This window comes from Bacillus rossius, assembly GCF_032445375.1.
Source record: "Bacillus rossius redtenbacheri isolate Brsri chromosome 4 unlocalized genomic scaffold, Brsri_v3 Brsri_v3_scf4_2, whole genome shotgun sequence".
Lineage (NCBI taxonomy): Eukaryota > Metazoa > Arthropoda > Insecta > Phasmatodea > Bacillidae > Bacillus > Bacillus rossius.
Genome location: NW_026962011.1, coordinates 23,585,598 through 23,608,148, shown reverse-complemented (window position 1 = coordinate 23,608,148; position 22,551 = coordinate 23,585,598). Strand labels below are relative to the sequence as shown.

General features: G+C 35.9%; 1 protein-coding gene across 4 annotated transcripts in view; it reads left to right on the top strand.

The window, feature by feature from the left end:
- Positions 1-16,106, top strand: part of LOC134542377 (dystrophin-like) — a 73,580-nt gene extending 57,474 nt beyond the window's left edge. For 2 of the 4 annotated variants that reach the window (XM_063386557.1, XM_063386558.1), the window contains one exon: positions 11,713-16,106. In XM_063386557.1, the coding sequence (XP_063242627.1) occupies positions 11,713-11,852 (140 nt within the window). In that variant the 3' untranslated portion in view covers positions 11,853-16,106. The remainder of the gene's footprint in view (positions 1-11,712) is intronic. The other 2 variants (XM_063386560.1, XM_063386561.1) reach the window with 1 other exon arrangement.
- The last annotated feature ends 6,445 nt before the right edge of the window (positions 16,107-22,551 follow it).

Sequence of the window (22,551 nt, the reverse complement as noted above, 5' to 3'; positions counted from 1 at the left end):
GGGTGGTGGCAGAGAGTATATTTGAGTATACAGTAAAACCTTTTTGTTGCGACCCCATTTATTGCGACCACCTCTCTATTACAACCAGATTTCGAGGAACCGTGAAAAAATTGCCGAAAATCTGAAGAAAATCGGACAGAAAATAAGTTTCTTGTGGTGAGTAGCGTGTTACTGCGTTTCTCTTGCCGAGTGCTTCCTGTCGACCGCTGTCAGCGCTTAACAACCCCCATTCCATGTCCCTTTGCCGGCAGGGTGCAGATAAAGGTTTTTGTGGCAACGTGCTTACATTTAGCTTTTTGCGAGTGTCTAGTGTGGTACACAGTTAAGGCAAAGCTACCTGCTTGCTGGATTTCTCTTGATTTTGATTATTATCGGTTGACAATGTTTGCTTAGTTTTTGAAGTCCGATTTGGTATATTTTCTGGCTTGAATTTGTGAACTATTGTTGATGACTTATGCAGGTAGTCATGCTGCATCGATTATGCAGCCGGTTAATCGGCAACTGCGATTATTGACCCAATGCCGATTAATCGTAATCGGCGATTACCAGGTTAGGTTATAACTAGTGGTGCACCGATGCGGATACCGATGAATCGTAATCGGCGATTATGGGTACTTACCGATTAATCGTAATCGGCGATTATCTTAACGATTACTTTGCCGATTATTTACGTCCCGGCGTAATTAAGTTGGTTTTTACCGTGTAATATTTTGTTACACATTTTAGGACGAAATACGGTAATATTTGTATATATTTCAAAATTCATCTAACTGCGTCATATCATAATTACAGATATTTCGTTACGTTTAATAAATCTCATTGCCTCAAACAATAAAAAATGCATTTTTCCTACACGTTTATTTACGTTTCGTCTTTTGTTTAGTGGCCTTGTACATTACGTATAGCCAGAGAAGTAAAATAGATGGCACGCAATCAAAATACCACAAACAGTTGCAGTGGATTCTATGACAATCGATCTTTTCGAGTCGTAGTAGCGGTTCAAAATCGTGGTCCCGATACCTTCTAGTTTTTATCACTGTTTTTTAAAAACTCGTTATGGGCGTTCTTTGGTAACATTATCCGTTTGTTATTTGTATGTGACGTGAAAAGTGAAAAAGTACTTATAATTTTATATATTCAGTTAACATAAATAAAATCACATGTGCTAGAGTTGGTTTTTAGTCATTTTTATATAATTATAGTTAGATGGCGAGTAGGGAGAAAAAAAGTGAAGCGTGGAAACATTTTTCTATAAACTCAAGTGAACAAAATAAAGCAGCATGTTTACATTGCTAAACGGTAATTTCTTGATGCAACCTTATGTGATAGTCGATAATAATACTAGTTTTCCGCAACAAAAACTTAGCCATTGTAAATTACAATTATTTGACTGTAGTTCAAGTTGTTTACAATAACAAATATTTAAATAGAAGTTAATTTAATTTCCCCTTTCAATGACTTAATAGTGTATTTTATATATTTTTATACTGTTATTATAACTGTATTCTCAATTTTACCTAATCTTGTTATTAAATTCACATGGGAATAAAAAATGTTGTGTGCATTATTAATTATTACACTTGAAAAAATTTCTTCATTATAATCGGTAACTGAATCGGTATCTGCCGATTATTGCTCTCATAATCGGTAATCGAATCGGTAATCGGTAAAGTTATATCGGTGCACCACTAGTTATAACCGATTGCCGATTATTGTAAAATTTGTTGCTAAAACCCATACGACTTGAAAGAAAAGAAAATACATTTAAAGTTTAAACCTTAGTAAGTTCTTGAATTGAAACTACAAACGGCTGAAATCTCTTAACGAATATGACCGTGGAAGGTAGGGAATGTCAACGTCTTGGAGTGTACATAGATACACTCGCCTAATAATATTTGCTTGTTTCGTGAATTGTGCTCGTACATACATAACTGCCCCGTTTACTATTTACAGTATTTACCCCTTTCAATTCAATTACTTACTGTACAATTTATCCTGTTAAGTTAACGTCGTGAATGGTATTATTGTCACAATATTTACCATCTTGATTTCTTCGCACAAAATATTTAGTTAAGAAAATAAATGCATTTTTAAAGCTGTCACAATTCACAATATGGCATATGTTACTTATATTAGTAAAAGTAAGTATGAAAAAAAAAATTGGACATGGTATCGTAGAAACGATGCGCCTAACTAATTTTCACTGCGTACCGTATGTCGGCCATGTTTGTTATGTATGATGTGAGGTTGGAACGGACAACACGCACAAATACACAATAACGCCATCGTTTGGGAAGCCTACAACTCACGTAGTTTCGGTTCCCTGCAAGAATTGCCGAAGATTTCCGAAGTTTTGCGTGGTTCCCTGCAAGAATTTCTGAAGATTTCCAAAGTTTTGCATTTTGGTATTAACGCCACTTCAGCGCTAAATCAGAAGTTTCCAAAGAAAACAAGCATGTTGTGACTGACCTAACCTAACCTAACCCTTCGATTTTTTTAATTTAGATTTTAATTTCAATTTTGGAGAGAAATCCGAAGTTGCACGAACGTGGTAGGGAACCGAAAATACGTGAGTTGTAGGCTACCGTTCATGAATATTGAATACTGCAGTTTTTTTTTCTTAGACAATGGCCATTAACGTAAACACATTGTAGTTTAGCTTTGTATTTTGATTGTTGATCAACATAATGACGTCTTCAAGATCGAAAAGTGACATATGGAAATTTTTCTCAGTGAATTTAATAAGTGAATCGAAAGCAAAATGCATAATATGTGGAACACTCATCTCACGAGGCAGTTGCAGGAACCAGAAGTCGTACACAACTACAAACATGTGGAACCACGCAAAATAATTTCATTTCAGTGAAGTGATTTCAGAAAAAATAAATAAAAGTTGGGAAAGTGAAGTAGATGATCCTGATGTCACTCCTAGACCACCTGAAAAACGTGCACTGTCTTAAACAATACTACCAGCCATGGTATCAAAAAAAATAAAGTACTTGCCCACTGATCCAAGAGCACAAGAAATGACTCGAGCTGTTGCAGAAATGATCTGTGTTGACATGCAGCCAGTCGATATTGTCAACAACAAAGGTTTTAAGCTACTAATGGAGAAAGCAGTACCAAAGTATGAACTTCCTTCCAGGAAACATTTGAGTACTGTAGTTATACCATCTATGTTAAACGACGAGTAAAAAACGAACGGCGTTCAAGTAGGAATATTTAGTAAAAGACTTTGTTTTTTTATTTCAACTTTACGCAAAAACTGATAATCGGTAATTGCAATTATTAGTGTAATAATCGGTAATCGTAATCGGCAAAGTATAATCGGTGCATCACTATATGCAGGTTTTTTCTTTTTTTTTCTATTTTGTGTATTACTTAATAAATAAAATACCATTAAATATTAATTACTTTTAATACAACGCAGGAAAAACCCTCTGCTCACAGCGTGTGAACAAGGTAGTCGGCCGCTCGCTCGCCCTTGCTCACCCTCTTCCCGTACCGTGCGCTGCTTGTACTTGTTAACAATCACGTTGTCTGCTTCATTTTAACGAGGAGAGTAAAAATATATTAAAACTGTCAGCAAATTGATAAAAGCTTTATGTGTCCGCAAAACAGGGCACAACACCAGCCCACCAGTTGTTTTCATTCAAAACGTGTCTAAAGAACTTAACTGCCGCAGCGATGTTTATTTTGACAGCTCAAGCAATTATCTTTTTCCGTGGGTTGACAGAAAAAGGTCGCTTCACCCAGCATAAAAAAAAAGGCTACGCCACTTATTCCCCACGCAGGAAACACACTGGCTGCCGTTGGTCTCCCCCGCATTTATCTTTCTTCTAACATTCCACGTCTCGCCTCTCGCGTGAGCAATAACGAAGCGACCACGCATTGGGCCGTTTTATGTTTTGTTTGGTGACAGCAGCTCTATTTTATTTGGTATATTCCTTTTCATAGGACCCTTGTTATTAAAATACATTTATATTTAAGTTTGAAAGCTTGTAAATTCCTTGCCAGAGATGACAGAACTCTAACTTGGTGTGAAAAGTGACATATTTTGACTTTTTTTTTTTTGGGCGTGTTTGGGGGGAGGGAGGGGTCCGGAAATATTTACAACGATCTTAATCCTCCCTCACCGTTTTAGTACCCCATTCATAATAGCCAAATTTTACGGGAGAAGGGAGGGTGAAATGAGCATTTTCTCACTGAAGGTTTTTCAAAGGAGAGCGAAGTTGCGGTGTTATAAGGGAGGACACTAGATGGTTTGTGTGTCTGGGAGGGATGAGCTAGCCTTGAAGAATGTTACAGAGTAGAAGGAGGGGTGAGCTTAGGCGTCATGAAGCCGCTGCCGCCAGCTAGCAGGGCGAGCTTAGTGTGCGCCCACTCGTGTTGCAGAACCTACCGCTGCCATAAAAATACTCTGTGTGTTAAAATTAACAGATTTTAATGATCGTTAATTTAATTTTTTTTTTTTCCTGATTTTCATATTTTGGTCAAAATGTCCAATTTTTTGACGGTTCCCGAGGATGTATTCGTAAAATCACTGCTTCTTTAAATCCGGGCTTCGTGACATCGGGGTTCTAGTGTATTTAACTAAGGCAAGCAGAAAACGTACATGTAAACTAACCAGTAAAAATAAACTGTCTTTTGACATATTTTCTTTAGAGTGGCCTGTAGGGTGACGAACTTGTCATGAAGGTTGAAGTGGGTTTAAAGCAAAGCCGTCTAGCATTGTGAGTGACAGCATCCTGCCATTGTACGGCTGGTTTCTTAGCGAGTAGCGGTTTTGGGGGGGGGGGGGGGGATTTGGGTTGAAATCAACTAAAAATTTCGGAAATCATCTATTACGACCCTATTCCTGGGAACCGTGATGGGTCGTTTCAGAGAGGTTTGACTGTAATTGGAGAAATTCATGTGTAGAAAATTGATATCTTCAGTGGAAAAGTCATGTATACCAATCAATTAGTCATAGAAAATTATTTAACATGAAATCAACTAATAGTTTCAAACTAAATTATTTCTACTCATATCCTAACTAAAAAAATTATTTTCAGAGAAGCTGATTTTAATACGTCTTAAATATATTGCAATATACGCTATCCTTCAAAATTAGCTCCTTTGACTTCAAAGCTATCCTATCAAGTTTTTTTTTTGTCAGAATTGAAAAATGACCCTTGTAGAATGATTAAGTGGGCTGTAAACAAACAGAAAATTCATCTTAATTATTGTTTTCTTTTCTTCTGCCATTTTATAGTTAGGAATGATTGTCCCTACTTTAAAAATTGCAACACTTTGGCATTTTCGAATGTCACGTCATACATTTATTCATATAGTGGTACATATTATACATAGCTGTAAAATATGTAGTAACCTTTTATAAACAAAAAATAATGAGATCTGACTAGCTGAATAAGGATTTAAATATACACACTGTATCTCTTTCATGTTTGTGCTGAATGATGATACTATTTATTGCACCTTGAGGGTTAAAAAGGTTAATTGCCGTTATTAAAATATTTTATTTTTGTAATTTGTTTACTGTGTTGCTAATCTATAATGCACAGCAGGAAATTAAAAAAAGGGGGTCTATTTTATAGTGTTTTGAAACATAAATAATGAAATATACATTTTATGTTTTTCAGAAAGTGTTATTATCTGATACACTGTACATGTACTGTAACTGTTTATTAAGAAAACTATGAGCACCAAAATACATGATTACTTTTATGACGTGTTTACTAAATAATAGTATGTCATTTTATGATTGTTCCATGTACCAGATATTTATGTAGTTTTAAAAAGATACTATCAAGTCTCTTCCTGTCTAGCAAAATTTGAGTTTTGAGTCAAGTTTCAGCTACTCGCTTGACTCAGCTTGAGTTTTCTAGTCTCTGCCCATCTCTAGTTTTAGTTCATTTTAACTGCCGCTAATATTTATTTTGCATCTTCTTACCTTTATCCATTCACTTTTTGATAGTGAACATGAGCTGTTTTGCTTTTATAAACAAACTGATGAAACATGTACAGAACCATAAAACCACTATATGAGAAAAGTATGTATATGTAATATGTATGTGTGTGCATGGAGTCCACGTGCGACAGAACTGAAACTTCTTGCTATTAGTTATAGATTTAGATAAATGACTAATATTTGTTAATAGGACAACAGATAATAATTGAAAATAGTCAGGAGGTGGGTATAATCTCAAATAAAATAACTCTTTTCCACACTAAAAAAATAAATTTTAGATTCTTTGAATAAAGAAAAAATTTACTGTACTAAACAATTTTCCTCATACATTTAAAACAAACTTTGATTTTAAATAATTCTTAAACTTGAAGATTGACGATACGTAATTGGGTAGTTCATTCAGCTTATCTCAATGCTACTTTTTTGAGCCACAGTCACCCACAGCTACACTACGATCGAGAAATATTCACGCCTCTTAGTTGAACTTAACATATTTACACACTCGTGGGCTTGTAACTATAATTCAGTGTGTGAATTAGTTAATCAAATAATTCATGACAAATAATTACCCTAGTCATGTCAAACTAAAGCGTGAATAGTATTATACCAGCAGAAATATTTAGTTACACAGCTAAAACAATTCTCACATAACACTGTTTAACATTACTGATTTATACACGTAATTAAATCAATAATACATACATGAAAGAACCATCCTTTCTTACTTTCTGTGGTGCGGTGCATAACAATAAGCTCAAACCCCGTTGTGTTGCCCTCTTCCCAAATACTCCCCAAAGTCAAGTGGCATCAGGCACAGGCGGGTCCCTACCGCCGTGACCCGCCTATCCCTGCAGCATGGCAGGGTTCAACCTGAGCCGTACGCCGCCATGTGGAGCCCGCTCAAGGCTGCTCCGCTGTGCCGCCAAATAGTATTTTTTGGCACAATTTTAAATATGAATTTTTTTAAATAATGTTTCCAACCATTACTCTGCTGCATGAACTTAAACTTGTTCCTCCTCCTGTACACTCCCATCCAACCTTTGTCAGACTCGTATCCCCTAATTTTCCCAGCCTCTACTATTCAATGACCCAGCAGGGCGATCCCATTATTCCCACCTTGGCGCACGGACGTCTCCTGTAATTCGTCCCCGATTCGTGATGAGAACTGCTATGGCCTGCAAACTCTCAAGACCGGGCAGTTCCTAGACCTCGCCTGACATGAGCACTCCTTGGCATGATCGTGAATCATCTTCACCAAAGTATAGTCACGTCTCCGGGTCTTGTAGATCACTTTCCCACTGGCATCGCAGTTTTAACCCCTCCCCTCTCTCTGGGTTTCCTGGGAACACCGCCGCGGGTCTTTGATCAACCCCGACCAGGCGCCACCTCTCCCCAAGGCCACGACTGTAGTACATGAAGTACATACTCATGCCATCTAGCGACAGTTTTGTGAATCCATTCCCCTGGAAGTTTGAACGCCCGCGGAATGCCTGCCCTGTGGCGTCTCCCGCAGGAACCAGCCCACGTAGTTACTCCTCAGGCCACCAGAGCGCTGGCTCAGTCCTCTCCATAAGCTACATGCTACTACCAGCTGCGCAGTGCAAGTCGATCTCTACTCAGTACAGCCACACCTCAGTAGGTCGCGTTGACATCGGGCAGTACTACCAACTTCGAGATATCTAAGTCTGCTTTCCTCAACAAGCACCTCGGTAATGTTCGGAACCTTTCGGTTCGAGAGCCGAAGCCCTCCCACCTTTCTTTCGTTAACATCGCTTTTAATTAAGAGTCTCTGCCGCCACAAGCTCACTGCGCGCCGTGATACAGGTCTGACAGCGTAGAACGAAACGTCATCGGGACGCCTCTCTGTTTCTCTTAAGATGTGATCAGATTAGCCAAGGGATGTTTCCCAACATAGTAGTGTGTAGGCGTTAGTCAGTCCACGTAATTTTAGCTAAAGTTAAGTAGTAATGTATTAGTCATCGTAGATAATTCTTTTTGAGAATCATAGATCATCAGTGTTGCGCTCGTCTGCTCAACCCTGGAAGACATCACCCGGTTGGTGAGTTTATAGCACCACCCCTCCCCCATCTGTCATTGTAATTAGAACACATTTTCTGCCTATTCCACCTACTGTCTGTGATTCAGTCCTAAACATATGTGTTTGGATCTGTTCAAAGACAGGGACCAAGTATCACAGTACAAGTTCTGGACCAGGCACCGAGTACCGAACCCGGGTACTCTTCCAAGGACAGATCAGCCTCCATCGGGGCAGATGACCCAGGCCCTCTGACATCTTGTCAGCTGTCCCACTACATCCAACAATCTCCAAAACGCCAGCCTTTCAATTTTTTTAAACCTTTTTCGGACTAGCATCTAACCACGACGTTTCTTGGATCTGAATTCAAGAACCTTACTACGATAATTTAATGTGTTTACTTATTATGGACTGTAATTAAAAATTGTTAAATCTACTTATGTTAATGACCAAATAAGGGCCGGCCCTTTCTTGTACCCATTCTTGTATTAATTTAATCTAAGTTCCATGCTGTTGTAATACCCCAAGTGTCTTAAAGAATAATTAAATAAGTAGGTAAAAAGATTTGGAAACTCTGAATACTGGGGCCCACAATTAATATCTATCAAAAGTCAACATCAGAGGCGACACTAGGAGTAAACAAGAAAATTTAGTGACTCCCTGCGAACACTTGGGAGAAAAAGGATCGTTATTATAGATTAACTAAATAAAAATAACAGTTACGTCTATAGACTTCCTTATTTTATTAATCATTGTTCTTTCCTTTTTTTATAGATTAAATTTTCCTTTGTAACATCTGTTTTTCATTGATAAGTGATCTTACATTAATTCCTCAAAATTACACTTATTATATTATATTCTTTAAACTTATTTTTACGAGTGGGCCGGCCCTGAATGTTTAACAAAAATTACAATATTTAAAAACATGAATGAAATTAACATCGCTAACTTTAAAGGTTGTACATATAGTCCTTGCAAAACATCATATGAATTTCCTCTCCTCGAACTGCTTTAACTGCTGTCCGCTGTCCTAACTGGGTTACCCTATTTTTGAGTTCGTGAATAAAATGATAGAATTATGCGGGTATCACCCGGGGCTGTAGGTAGACGGTGATCGAGGTAGTAGGCCTAAAGATGGTGGATTCTGCTCAGGATCCGACTCCAGAGGTTCTGGCAGAGGATTTTGGTGGCCCCAAACTTGGAACCCTGTCTGAAACAGAAGTCCAAATTCCAAAGAATCAGACCTGTTTCCAGACAGTATACTTAAATGGCGCAAAAGGTCAATAAAGGGAAATGAAAGGGGGGATGACGTCAAGAATTACCAGAACAGGGCGTCACGTTTCGGAAAACCTGGACCACGATGCGCGGTAGACACGGAAGTCTTCATGATTTAAGAAAAAAATATATAAAGTTTCTCTACTTTTAACTAAACTACTGGCTGGTTAATCTTAATTTTTAGATAGGGACTTCATCCCTATAGTCTGAGAAGACTACATAATATAAGATGCGATGTCTATAATTCGCCGAAGATTGCAGTTACAAAAGGTACCAGTCAGTCAGGAGCGGGATATCATCAGTATATAATAAGCGCGGGATCTCTAGAGAATGGGAGGGGGGTTAGGCTCTGAGCCGAAAATTACCGAGCCCACCCGAAGGTGTCCGGCATAAAAAAATATCAGATCTTACTGGAGTGACTGCGCGACTGAGGCGCTATCTTTTGGTGGCGAGAAGAAGTACTAATAAATAGACTTGTGGCCGACGAGTGTGTCAATGCTAGGAGTATATGGAGTAACCAGTGTTGCCACTTAGCGGCCCGAGACATAAGGGGGAGAAAGATTGTCGTTACCTCTGCGCGAAAGCGCTGGTGTCGGCGCTGCCGACGCCCACAAGTGGCGTTAGTGACCACAGCCGTCGCTAGATGTCGTTAAAGTCCAGAATCGTATCTGCGGCTGTCAAGCCTGAGATGGCCTTGAATTCGGATACCGTCCCCGTGAGTTCACAAGCGGTCATCGCTCCTGGCTTCACTTCTGAGAAGAAAGGGTGGGGGAGCAGGGGTGGAATGGCTTCAAAAAACGCATGGTCTGTGGGACGCAAGGCCCACGGGATCCTCTCATTGTGTCTTGCTGCTAGTGAACCTTATACCGATTCGTGACAGAGTTAGCAGGGCTCAGGACTGCTCCAGAAGCTGCTGTAGGCAAAATTAGACATGCGGAGAAATTAAGTTACCGGCCTCCGACGTGCCTATAGGCGGGAGAAATATTAGCCAGACTGCTAACCTAGCATTAGGCTGGGAAAAAAATCAGCTCGCCTCTGAGAACAGAGGCTGAGGGCCTGGCCGTAAAGATATAAGAAGAGTAAAAAAAAAAAAAATTTCCAAAAATATTTATGATAAAATTTTAACTAAAACGTGCCTAAATCCCTCATTTCGGGCACACTGTTTATGCTTTCTGTTAATTCAATCACATGTTCTAACTCTACATTATGACAAATAACTAAAATTAAAATAAAAACAGAGAAACCAACGCCTGAACGAAATCATTGTTTTACCTTCTGGAACTTAAAGATCCATTCACTCTTTCCCCTCAGTCATCAGGTGAGAGTGACGAGGCGGAGCACAGCGTTCACCGTCCACGCCAACGGCCCCGGAAAGCGGATAGTGCGACGTCCACCCCCAAGAAAAAACTGTGCACATGAAAGTGTGCAAGTTCGCGAGAGCACAAGTATGCTGTGTCATTTCTACCTTCCCCCACCATGTACCTAACTATCCCCCTCCTCTGCCGGTTTCTCCGCCTCATTTCCCTCATGCAATTGGAATTTTCGTAACGCTCGAAAATATTTACCCCCTCAGCAAAGAAGTTTCACTTCAAAATGCTTTAATGCAGAAATGTCATGTTTCATCATTGTACATAATGGCCAGTCATTACACCATACATGATTGTTGGATGCAGCGTTAATTTGCAATGTAGTGTTTTTTTCTTTGTGCTAGCATCAAAAAATATATTGAAAGCACCTTGCCTACACCCTTTCTTGAATCTATTCTTGGAAAATCCTAGATTTCCCATTGTTTAGTTATTTGCAAACTATGTGAAAAATCACAAAGTTTAACTATTTTGTCTGCAAAATGTTTTCCCCCTTGAGGGGCAATCTGACAAAGGAAGAGATGAATGTTTAAATTTTTAATTATGTTATCATATGTGGTCTAGACGTAGAGTTGAACATGCAAGTTTGTTAACACGTAACATGATGTCTTCTTTCCTGATAAAAACACATGTATAATATTCAGCCTATTAGCTATTAGTAATCTCATGAGAATAGGTGTTATTTTCAGAGCAATCCTCTCCAGCATTTTTGTTCTCACTATATTCTTTGTCATGTGAAATGGGGAAATATATCCCCCTCCTTCCCCCAATTTCTAAAAAAAATATATCATTCTCACCAACAAATGGAAAGAATTTTAAAGAAAACAACAGGAAAAGTGGTTCCATCCATTAATTTTGCACACGCTCCTGGTTCTACAAATACTGTTAGCAAACAAACTCGATGTGGTTGTCTGTGTTGGTAAACAAATATATTGTGTTCCCTTTGCAAGTATCATTTAGGAAATAGGCACCACTAGTACTACTTTTGAAAACTGTCATGTTTGAGGCACGCTACTTGGCACAGACTTCACTGCAGCGGTAAGCCCGTATGGTGGTGTGATTCTCAGACCCCGGCGGCAGCGTGGACAATTCGGAGCTGCAGCAAGCTGCAGTGGAGATGGAGGGCTTGGTGTCCGGCCTGATAGCGGGCGTCGAGCGGCAGAACAAGTTGTTCCAGCCACCTCCACTCTCCGACAAAATGGAATAGTAGTTTAGATTGTTTTTATTTTCATACAAACATTTTTTTTAAACATCACATATTTATTACAGTACAGGTATCGGTACTAGAGGGTTGGACTGTATAGATCAGAAGGTAAATCAGTAGTAGGGTGCAACTGGAAACCTACCTAATCTGTTGACATCACTTTTATAGGGAAACTGTTACAGTTTTTAAATGTATTAGAGAAAGTAGGTGACCGTTCGTTTCAGATTCATATTTAGAGAGGTGAGTGAGTGGTTTTGGTCTCAAAATAATGTTTTTAATTCTAGTGGATTTGAATATTTCTCTCTTCTCTACATATACGCTCACACACACTTACACACACAATGTGTGTAATTGCAACAGGAAGAATTCCAAACCAAGTTAAGTAACCTTTCAGTGCTGTTATAGTTTGTTTTTTTTTGCAACACGATGAATGTCACATTACAGGATGCCCACATATACTGTAAGTCATGAAATGGTAATAGAGCTGGATGTTACGAAACTTAAAATTTGCAACTTGTGTTATCTTGCATTTTGTATTATGACACCCGACTTCAGTTTACAGTCGCTCGTTAATTATAAATGTTGGAGACTATCCACTTATGGTATGTGGAAGTTATGCCTGAAAGTTTTAGCTTTTTAAGAAAAATCAATACATCTACTTATTCAAATCAAAACATTTATTTTTATTTTTAAGTTGAGGAAAATTGGAGTATTTGCAAGAGGATTGTTTTTATGTAAAGAGTATTAAAATAGAATATGGTATAATACTAAGCATCAACATAAATATGTGTATATACATATAGAAACTTACTAGTACGGTATATACGTATATTTTGCTAAATGTTAAAAGTAGTTCCTCGTTGTTGCAAGTCGGATAAATTAAAGACATAAATTTTATCTGTATCTAGGTTTAATATTACTTTTTTGCCTTATTGATGAATACAATATGTATTCTGCAGAAGAGGGACTACTTGTAATTAAGTGGAATGATAACTAAATTTCAAGGTTTGTTAAGGTAGCTCAGCTACATTAATTATGCTACATTTATGTATTACATAATTACATATGAAATATTTGTTATTAATGTTTCTAACATAACAAAATTTACACTTAAATTTTTATTCGTCTTTCTTCCCATGTTTTGTAATGTTTTCACTATTTTTATATACTAATAAATTAGTGATGGCCCGATATCCAAAAACCCGATACCGATTCCGATATTTCCAAATTTACCGATCCGATACCCGATATTCCGATAATAGGCCTATCTCATTTCTAACACTGATTCTATAAAATTGTGGTTCTGGAGTATTGTTAGAGACAATAATGAAAATGTTAAATATTAATAAAACATACTTATGTGATTGTATATTATTTTTATTAATTGTAAAATATTGTAAATTCACATTAAATGAAAGCTAATAATGAAATTATCATAATGGCCTACAAATAAGCTCTCTAAATTCAAGGTCTTAAAAAATTAATTGTTTTTCAAGGCCAGATAAAGCAATATTCTGGAGTAGGTATTACCTACAGTATGCAAAAAAAAAATATTGTAACTACAAGGAAACAAATTTCAGATTTTTGTGGATGTTGTGGTTGAATGTGTTCAGGTGAAAGGCGATTCCATTTTTTGGTACAAATTCCACCTGCAGAGCTAAACAATCTTTCAGAATGAATTGAGGCAGGTGGAAAGCCAAGATATATTCTGGCTAACAATTTCAGTCTCAGGGATGCAGGGATAAGTGATTCCACAAATTTGATGTATTGAATGTCCTAAAAAATTTCCCACCACGCAGTATTTCTTTACAGCAATAATTGCAAATTGCTTTTGCCTTATCATTGGTTTTTACTTGAAAATGTAACCAGATGTTACTTTTCGGCGGCATTGCGCATTGTACTCACAAAACAATAATGCTTATAACCCGGACAGCTCTATACTAACAACACAGGCGGGATTGTGAAAAATAACCTAGCGGCAAGAGGCATGCCGTCTGCCATCTATCGGACTGAGGTGAAAGCAACGCCACGTTTTCACACAAAAATCTTGTAGCTATCCGATTAGTCTCTAGTGTATGTGCTTATAATGTATGAATCACAAGTCACTGAATGTACTTAATCCAGTGTCTCAACTGTAATCTACGAAAAATACCGTCCGAAAAACATCAAACTTTTGTACCCTTTGTAAAATTTCATCACGCTAAACGACACGCTAGAAAGGAAGGTCTTCAAGTAGCAAATTTTGTGACCATTGTTCAAGTGTATCACTCCATTTATTGTTGCGAAAACACGTTAAAAATACGTGAAAAGTAATTATAATACAACTTTGAAACGTACTGCAGAGTTTATAAAACCACACATCTTTATTTATGTTGTTGGCAATGCACTCAATATAGTCAACATAATACCTTTGCTGCAGCTTGCCCTACTTAAACACGTTTCATATTTTAGCTTTTGTAAAACTTACGTAACATCTTTGTATAGAACAGCAGTTGGCGACCATGAAATGACACGGAAAGAAAATGCCTGTTATATCAAGCAGTAACTTTATTCTTCTTCATGTTTACTTACGGCTACACCACTTATTAAATTAAATATCGTAATCATTTTCGTTTATGTTTTCAATTTATGTACACTTAGTGAACTTCGAAAATTCATCAAGGGAAAACATTTTGTGAATGTCTGAAAATAAGCTTAGAATCACGGTTAATGTTTTTTATAAGTATTATTGGCGAGAGCAAACATCGGTTATCAAAATATCGCAAGTATTTACCAATGTCCGATATTGAAAAAAATGCAGATATTACCGATCTCCGATATCGAATATCGGGCCATCACTATAATAAATCTTTTTAATACCATTCAATGTATGTTTTAAAAACTGCACTTAAACTATAAAGTTACCCAAACGAAAATATAAATTCAACTGGGAGAAAGGTTAATGCCGTAATTATTTTTCCATTTTCATCTGCCATTTTCTGATATAAAAAAATGAATTATTTAAATAAGAGACTGGTGAAAAATGTATACAAAAAATTCTAGTTCCCCCCTCTCCCTTAAATATTGTTTTCTATAATATTTGCTTGCCCTATCATGAAAATAAAGTTGAAAAATAATGTTTACAGGCTGCTGGTCACCTGTCGTGGGAAAATCTTAAAATATTTATTTACTACCACGACCAACATAGGTTATTTTCATTGTGAAATTTCATTGGTTAAAATTAACACATAATTCAATTGTGAACTGATTTCACACAAATTGTGTGCAATTTCTGTAATGCTTTCATGTTATTTAATTGTGAACCCAGCCGAATAGCAGCCTGTTTCAAAATCTCTCGTATGTCATAAAACGATCCACCGTCTTGAATAGATTATTAGAGATATGAAGACACAGTTCAAGATGTATTACAAAAAGAAAATGTTAAAATATTTTCTTCTGAAAGTTTGTTTGCAGTGTTAACAAATCCGTTGTGGAATTGGTGGTGAAGTGTTTTCAGAATTTTCCCTTTTCTTCTGTTATTTTTCAGACAGCTCCAAGGATGAGCGACCAAAATTTCAAAAGGGTGTGCCACCGTTGGGTGATCAAAAATTCTATAAGTATTTTCAGAATTACTCTATGGAGTATATTTCCTAAAATGCCAATATCTATAATGTAAAATGTGGTCTAGTTGGGCGCCGTGAAAACTCTATAAAGTACTAGTGCTGTGATTGTGTATGTAGCACAACTACTAACCTCTACAGAATATTAACTAAAATATGTCTTGTTATGTTGATAGTGAAAATAAATTATTCTCAAGTTGTATGTACTGGTGTAGTTTGACTCAGTGTGAATACCAAACAATAAAATGTCGTATAATTCCTTAGCAGTATGTCTCCTTCTCTTTGGTGTAAGTATTCTGACCTTAAAATCAACAAATATAAGTAGTATGTTTAAAAGCATTAACTTCTCTATGACTGCTGATATCAGTGTAATAAAAACTAATTATTCTTTCAAGACAATCCAAGCTAAATATTTCTGTCTATCTGGTTTAACATACACATGATATGTAAGTATGGTTATCAATCGGAAAAATAAAATATAATGAAAATTTAACTTTTTACTAGGGTCAAAATCATGGTTGTATGGGTGACAATACTCTTTTGCAACATATCCAACTGTAACATGAAAAGTGACAGAGTCAATGATTAGCAAGCAACATACAAATACCTTTGAGACAATTATTCATGTTTAAATAGGTTTTTCATTAAACAAAATTTCAATATCCGTTATACTTAAATGTCTTTCAGAACTAATTACGTTTTACGTAATTGTATCACTGAATAATAGTTTGGTTATCAGTCAATATTTTAAATATTATTGAAACACATTTTAACTGGCAAATTAGTCTTTTCTTTGTTTTTACTAGCTCAGTCTCTTTCGGTAGATCAAACTGTCTCAAGACTTCTGGACCTGGGGCTATTCTTTAAACATTCAAGACAATTAATGACTTTAACAGATTTTAACTTTGATATCGTACATATTACTGATCAAGGTCAGTTAACCAGGTCCAGTATGTACAAGCTACAAGTCTTTACGTAGTTAAGTAGTATTAAGTTGTTTTTGCGAGTTTCAAATTAGGTCTTGATCGTAAACATCATAGTTTAAGATATCTTGCCATTAAAATAGGACAGGTAACTTCTCGCTGTTCTTGTTAATTCGGGGATGGGGCAAACAAACCTCGTCGCGTCGTTACAATACCAAGAGGCTGTGGAAAACCTCTCCGAACCCCTGTCTCTCCTCCGATGTTGCTGGTTAGATCTCACTCTCCTCCGATGTCGCTGGTTGGGTCTCCGTCTCGATGCACCTCCTCTCGTGCTGCTGGTACTCCAGCAGGACTGGCGTCGGTCACCTGGAGTCGTCTAGAAGGATGATGTCCTCCGGTACACCGTCTACGATGCCGTCTACCGCTGTCGAACTCCTTCCATCTCGAAGATTGATAGTCCTTTTCTTCTTTTCTTCTTAATTCGTCGTTGATCCAGTTCTATTTATGCTGTTAGTCAAAACTTATCGTCGTCGTCGATTCTTTAGTAGAGCTTCGAACATCGGTAACTACCTCTTCTTCATTGTGTAGTTCCGGTATTTATTATAAAATCATCAATTTCACGTAGATTCTAGCTATTCAGTCGTCGTACCAATGTTTTACGTGATATTCTTACATTCATTTATGACTAAATCACGGAGCTCTTTCTCTCTAATCCTTCTCCCATGATAGTAGAACAGAAACTCAAGTTCCAATTTGTTTCAAACAGTCAAAGCTTTCTCTATTGAACACTCTCCGAAATCACACTGGAAATACTAAATTCTTTAAATAAAATATATGCGCAGTCGAGCGTCCAATCACATATACTCTTTCCTCAGTAATGACCCAAAAACAATATTAAAAGGTGTAAGCTCATTTCCTATTCGTCGCCGTTTAACAAATGTTTGCAAAGACATTTCATAAAATTATTACTTAGATAAAACATGAAAATACTTAAAGAGTAAAACCAAATTGACCTGACCATAGAGATACAATACTGGTAAATATAATTCATAACAGGACTAAGACAAAGTCATAGAGGTAAGAAGTAAAATAATAAACATAAAATTCATTTCTATTGAGGGCTTCTCAAATACCTCTATAGTGGCCTTTTTTTCTTCTTCTTTTCTTTTCAAAATTGCATTGAACATATTGTTTTAAGATGTCAATAGTGAGATATATATTTTCTGGGTATTGATAGCATGAAGCTGCAGTCAGCTGCCATTCAGTAATCAGTACATTTAAATGCTAAGAGAACTGTTTTGCTTGGAGGGAATGATAAAGATCTCAAAGAGTAATGACTTTGACAGCCTAGTCAAATAGTGGTTTGTCTTCACTCAAAATAAATTTAAAAGGATTTTTTTTTAAAAGACTTAAAAGACTGTGATAAAAAGCAGGAGAAAAAAACTGCCAGATTTATAACAATATCGTCAGGCGATAATCGTAGCCTGCACCTGGAAAACCATTTCTGTTAACAAAATGGTAGATGGAAATGAAATAATAAATGAAATTAATGATACTAATGCATGTTTAGGAAACTTTGAGGTGGGAAATGAATACCAATAGTTATTCATTATCATTTGAAGTACATACTGCCACTGTTTACTGGACAGTTACTTGCTTTACTAGGTACTTTAGTTTATCATATATTTTAATTTCTGTCCCTCAAATTTTCATATGTTGGGCAAGTAGTATGTATTTGTTTTTGTGACATGAAACATGTTGTGGTCATCCATGATTATGAGCATTTATGTATAGATGGCTATAATTTTGTTACACTGTAATTTTTACTATAAACACACACATATATTTACTTTGTTTAGACTTATGTAAATATTCTTTTTAATGAAAATAGGTAGTAATTAGGTAGTTACACATAGTATGTACTGCAAAATTTATTGCACCAGCATCTTTATATAACTGCAGAAAATGTGAAAATTTGTAACTCACTTTTATGATAAATTTATAATATAAAGATAGTGTATAATTTGGCACACAAAACAGTGAAATGTTTAGTACTTTTGTATTTAATCCTTAAAAATAATTTTATATTAACTGTAATTTGTATTGTACTTTTACCTTTAAAATAGTTTGCAATAAGCATGTGTTGGAAAGATCAGATATAAAATAAAATGGCAAGTGTTCATGTGTTTGCAGCTAGTCGATACATAGTAAAATTTATTGAGGAACTTTATGGAAGCAAGCATTTCACTGATACATGTGAAGAATTCAAAAGATCATAAGTTGTTATTATTCTGCATATAAAATTGTGAGTTATTATATACATGAATACTCTATAATTGCTTCATAAAGTATTGAAGATGCAAAGTTTATTGTTTGCCTTATTACAGATTACTTCCCATCAGAATATTTTTTACAATATAATTTTAAGTAGTGAAACTGTGCAGTAATGTAAAGCTAAATATTTAACTGAATTGCATCATTATATCTTAATGTTGGGAGCAAAGATTTACTGAAATAAAAAAAAACTTAATACGTGTGTTTTCTATTCAAAATTATTTGTAACTATTTTAAAACTATTCACATTTGATTCCAAATCATAGTATTCAAATAAATATACACACTGATAACAGTAGCATTTGCATCTTTTATGGCAGGTTTTTTCCCCCAATATGTTAATAGTTATACTTAAATGTTTGATGTTTTTAGTGATAAATTTTTTATTTGGAATTATTAATTTCTAATGTAATGAACTGTGTGCCTTTACCAAAGACTGTATTTTCACATGACCAGTAAATATAATAAATAATATACTTTTTTTTATATCTACAATTGACTTTTATTTTAATTTTTTGCAAAATATTTTATTAATTGGACTGACAAGTTCAAATGACAACCTATTAAATAAAAACAACTCATAATCAGTAGGAATTAAATGCTATAACTTAAGATAATGTAGAACAAGTGGTGTTTGTAATTTGTACATAAATAGATAACTGATATATGTAGTGATATGTTTACAACAATAAATTTATTTGGTATAGTATTACTAGAGATGCACGAGAGTCTAAAGTTTGAGCTGAACAGAGTGCAATAATCATACTATAATGTCCAAATTAGTACAGTCCTTAAAAAATAGATTGAGTTTGAGTAGTCATAAATTTTTTGTGAGATGGAAAGATGTGCTGTGAATCCGCTGATGCGACCCCTCACGGAAAAACGGACTTATAAACGGAATGGTCGCAATAAAGAATTGCCCCCCCTCCCCCCCCCTTCCCATATCCAAATACATAAAAAATCACCTTTGTTCACATTTTTAGCCGTCTTTTGTATGCCTGCCTGCTTACAGTACAGCGCTCGCCAAGATAAACGTGAACACATAGCGCCCAACAAAGTGTAACAGACTTGTTTTTCAGGCGATTTTACTCAAATTTTCGACTTTCTCTGCTCAAATTTTTCACGGTTTCTCAAAAAACGGTTGTATAAACAGAATGGACGCATCAGAAGGGAGTCGCATCGGCGAGATTCTACTGTGTGTGTATATATATTTTTTCCATCATGTAACAAGTATGTAGGAAAAGAAAAATCAAACATGTATTGAAGTGGTTTCTGGAAAATTGGACAAACAATGCTGAAAATCAATAGTTAGGTTTAGTCAGCTACAATAATTATAAATAAAATGTTTGTAAAAGATTTGAATTTTTAGAAGAAAAAAGGTTTCCCATTGGCTACAGTCTTGGTCCATTTATAAATATTACCAGGTTATGAAAAATATTTAATTATAGGCAAGATGTTTACAATAGGTACATCGTAGCTAGACCCTTGGAAAGTGTTTTGCCATGATTTTACTCTATTTTAGTGTCTTTAATTTTTATTTTTCCCTCCTGTAGTTTATTGCTTACAATTTGACTTTTTCTCCTTCAAGACCCTTGAGAAATATATGATTGTACTTTACTAAGGTTTATTATATTATAATTTTGAACAAACTGTTATAATTTATGTACTGCGTAGAAAATTATTATTGGGACATCAATGTATGTAAAATAAAAATTCCACACTTTCAAAAAATTCTAGAAAATCTTAAGATTCAGGTTGTCCGTATTCTGGAAAAGCATGGAAAATCAAGTCAAGGATTTACTTGAAATCCAAAAAAAGAAGTTATGTGAAGACTTCACTGAAAGTACTTATGATGGGAAAAGGTAAAGCTCGATTATGCCACCACTCAGACTGTGAATTAGTGATGGCCCGATATTCAATATCCGATATCGGAGATCGGTAATATCGGCACATTTTTCAATATCGGACATCGGTAAATACTTGCGATATTTTGATAACCGATGTTTGCTCTCGCCAATAATACTTCTCACATAACCTTAACTGTAATTCCAAGCTTATTTTCCGCGGGCGTAATTTATCTTTCTTCACGTCGCCATATTACCTAGTAATTCCAAGCATATTTTCCACTGAAACAATTTCAAGCCTATTTCTTCTTTCTGATACTGCAATGCATCCCGACAGGTCAATTCTTCCATGTGTACACAAATCCCAGTCATTAATGCATATTTATTTGTTTCAGATATTCGCAAAATGTTTTCGCTTGATGAATTTTCGAAGTTCACTAAGTGTACATAAATTGAAAACATAAACAAAAATAATTACGATATTTAATTTAATAAGTGGTGTAGCCGTAAGCTTTGAATATATATACTGTATAGAAGTCGCGAGTGGATAGGATTTACTCTACGTTTTTCATAAGCGTATAATGAGCAGCTTGGGAACTTCACCGCTGCAGTGCGCTGCCGTAACGCCCTGTATCGTCTTAGTTGTTATTTACACGTTAGAGCGCAGCACTGTCGCCCGCTGTCATTCCCCGCACCACTCATCCATCATTCACTGCCGCTCAAGTTCGTTCAACGGGAGGGGGAAGGGGTGCTTGAAGAGTTCGACACTTGTCCGCTAGGGACCACCACAAGTCGATGCCCTACAGATGGTGGCGATTGCGGCGGTGAATTAACCAACTAACTCAAAACCGTATTAGAATTTTTAACCTGGGCTGGCGACTTCTATACAGTATATATATTCAAAGCCGTAAGTAAACATTGGAAAGAATAAAGTTGCTGCTTGATATAACCATAGAGTAAGTAAAGGATATAACAGGCATTTTCTTTCCGTGTCGTTTCATGGTCGCCAACTGCTGTTCTATACAAAGACGTTACGTAAGTTTTACAAAAGCTAAAATATGAAACGTGTTTAAGTAGGGCAAGTTGCAGCAAAGGTAATTATGTTGGCTATATTGCCAACAACATAAATAAAGATGTGTGGTTTTATAAACTCTGCAGTACGTTTCAAAGTTGTATTGAAATTACTTTTCACGTATTTTTAACGTGTTTTCGCACCAATAAATGGAGTGATACACTTGAACAATGGTCACAAAATTTACTAATGGAAGACCTTTCTTTCTAGCGTGTCGTTTACAGTGATGAAATTTTACAAAGGGTACAAATTTTTGACGTTTTTCAGACCGTATTTTTCGTAGATTACAGTTGAGACACTGGACTAAGTACATGCAGTGACTCGTGAATTTGAATTTAGAGATCTTATTTGTGGCCATTATGATAATTTCGTTATTAGCTTTCATTTTATGTGAATTTACAATATTTTACAATTAATAAAAAAAATATACATTCACATAAGTATGTTTTATTAATATTTAACATTTTTCATTATTGTCTCTAACAATACTCCAGAACCACAATTTTATAGAATCAGTATTAGAAATGAGATAGGCCTATTATCGGAATATCGGGTATCGGGTATCGGATCGGTAAATTTGGAAATATCGGTATCGGTAGCGGGTTTTTGGATATCGGGCCATCACTACTGTGAGTTTTTTTTTTTTTGTGTTTATTCATAATCATTATAAAGACATGCAAGGTTATGTTTTAAATAGACCAGCTGTGGGGATGGTGGCTGGATTTTCTTTATTTCTTTAAGAAAATTGCAAAATAAGTAAATTATATTTCAAAAATAATCTGGGATTGTTGGTTGTAATTTGTTGTAATTATATATTTTTTGTAATTGTAATGTTGGTCACGGAAAGTCAGGAAAAAAGTCAAGGAAAATTTATTTCAAATTTGTATGGACATCCTGAGGAATAACTAACTGGATGAAGGAGAAACTAAG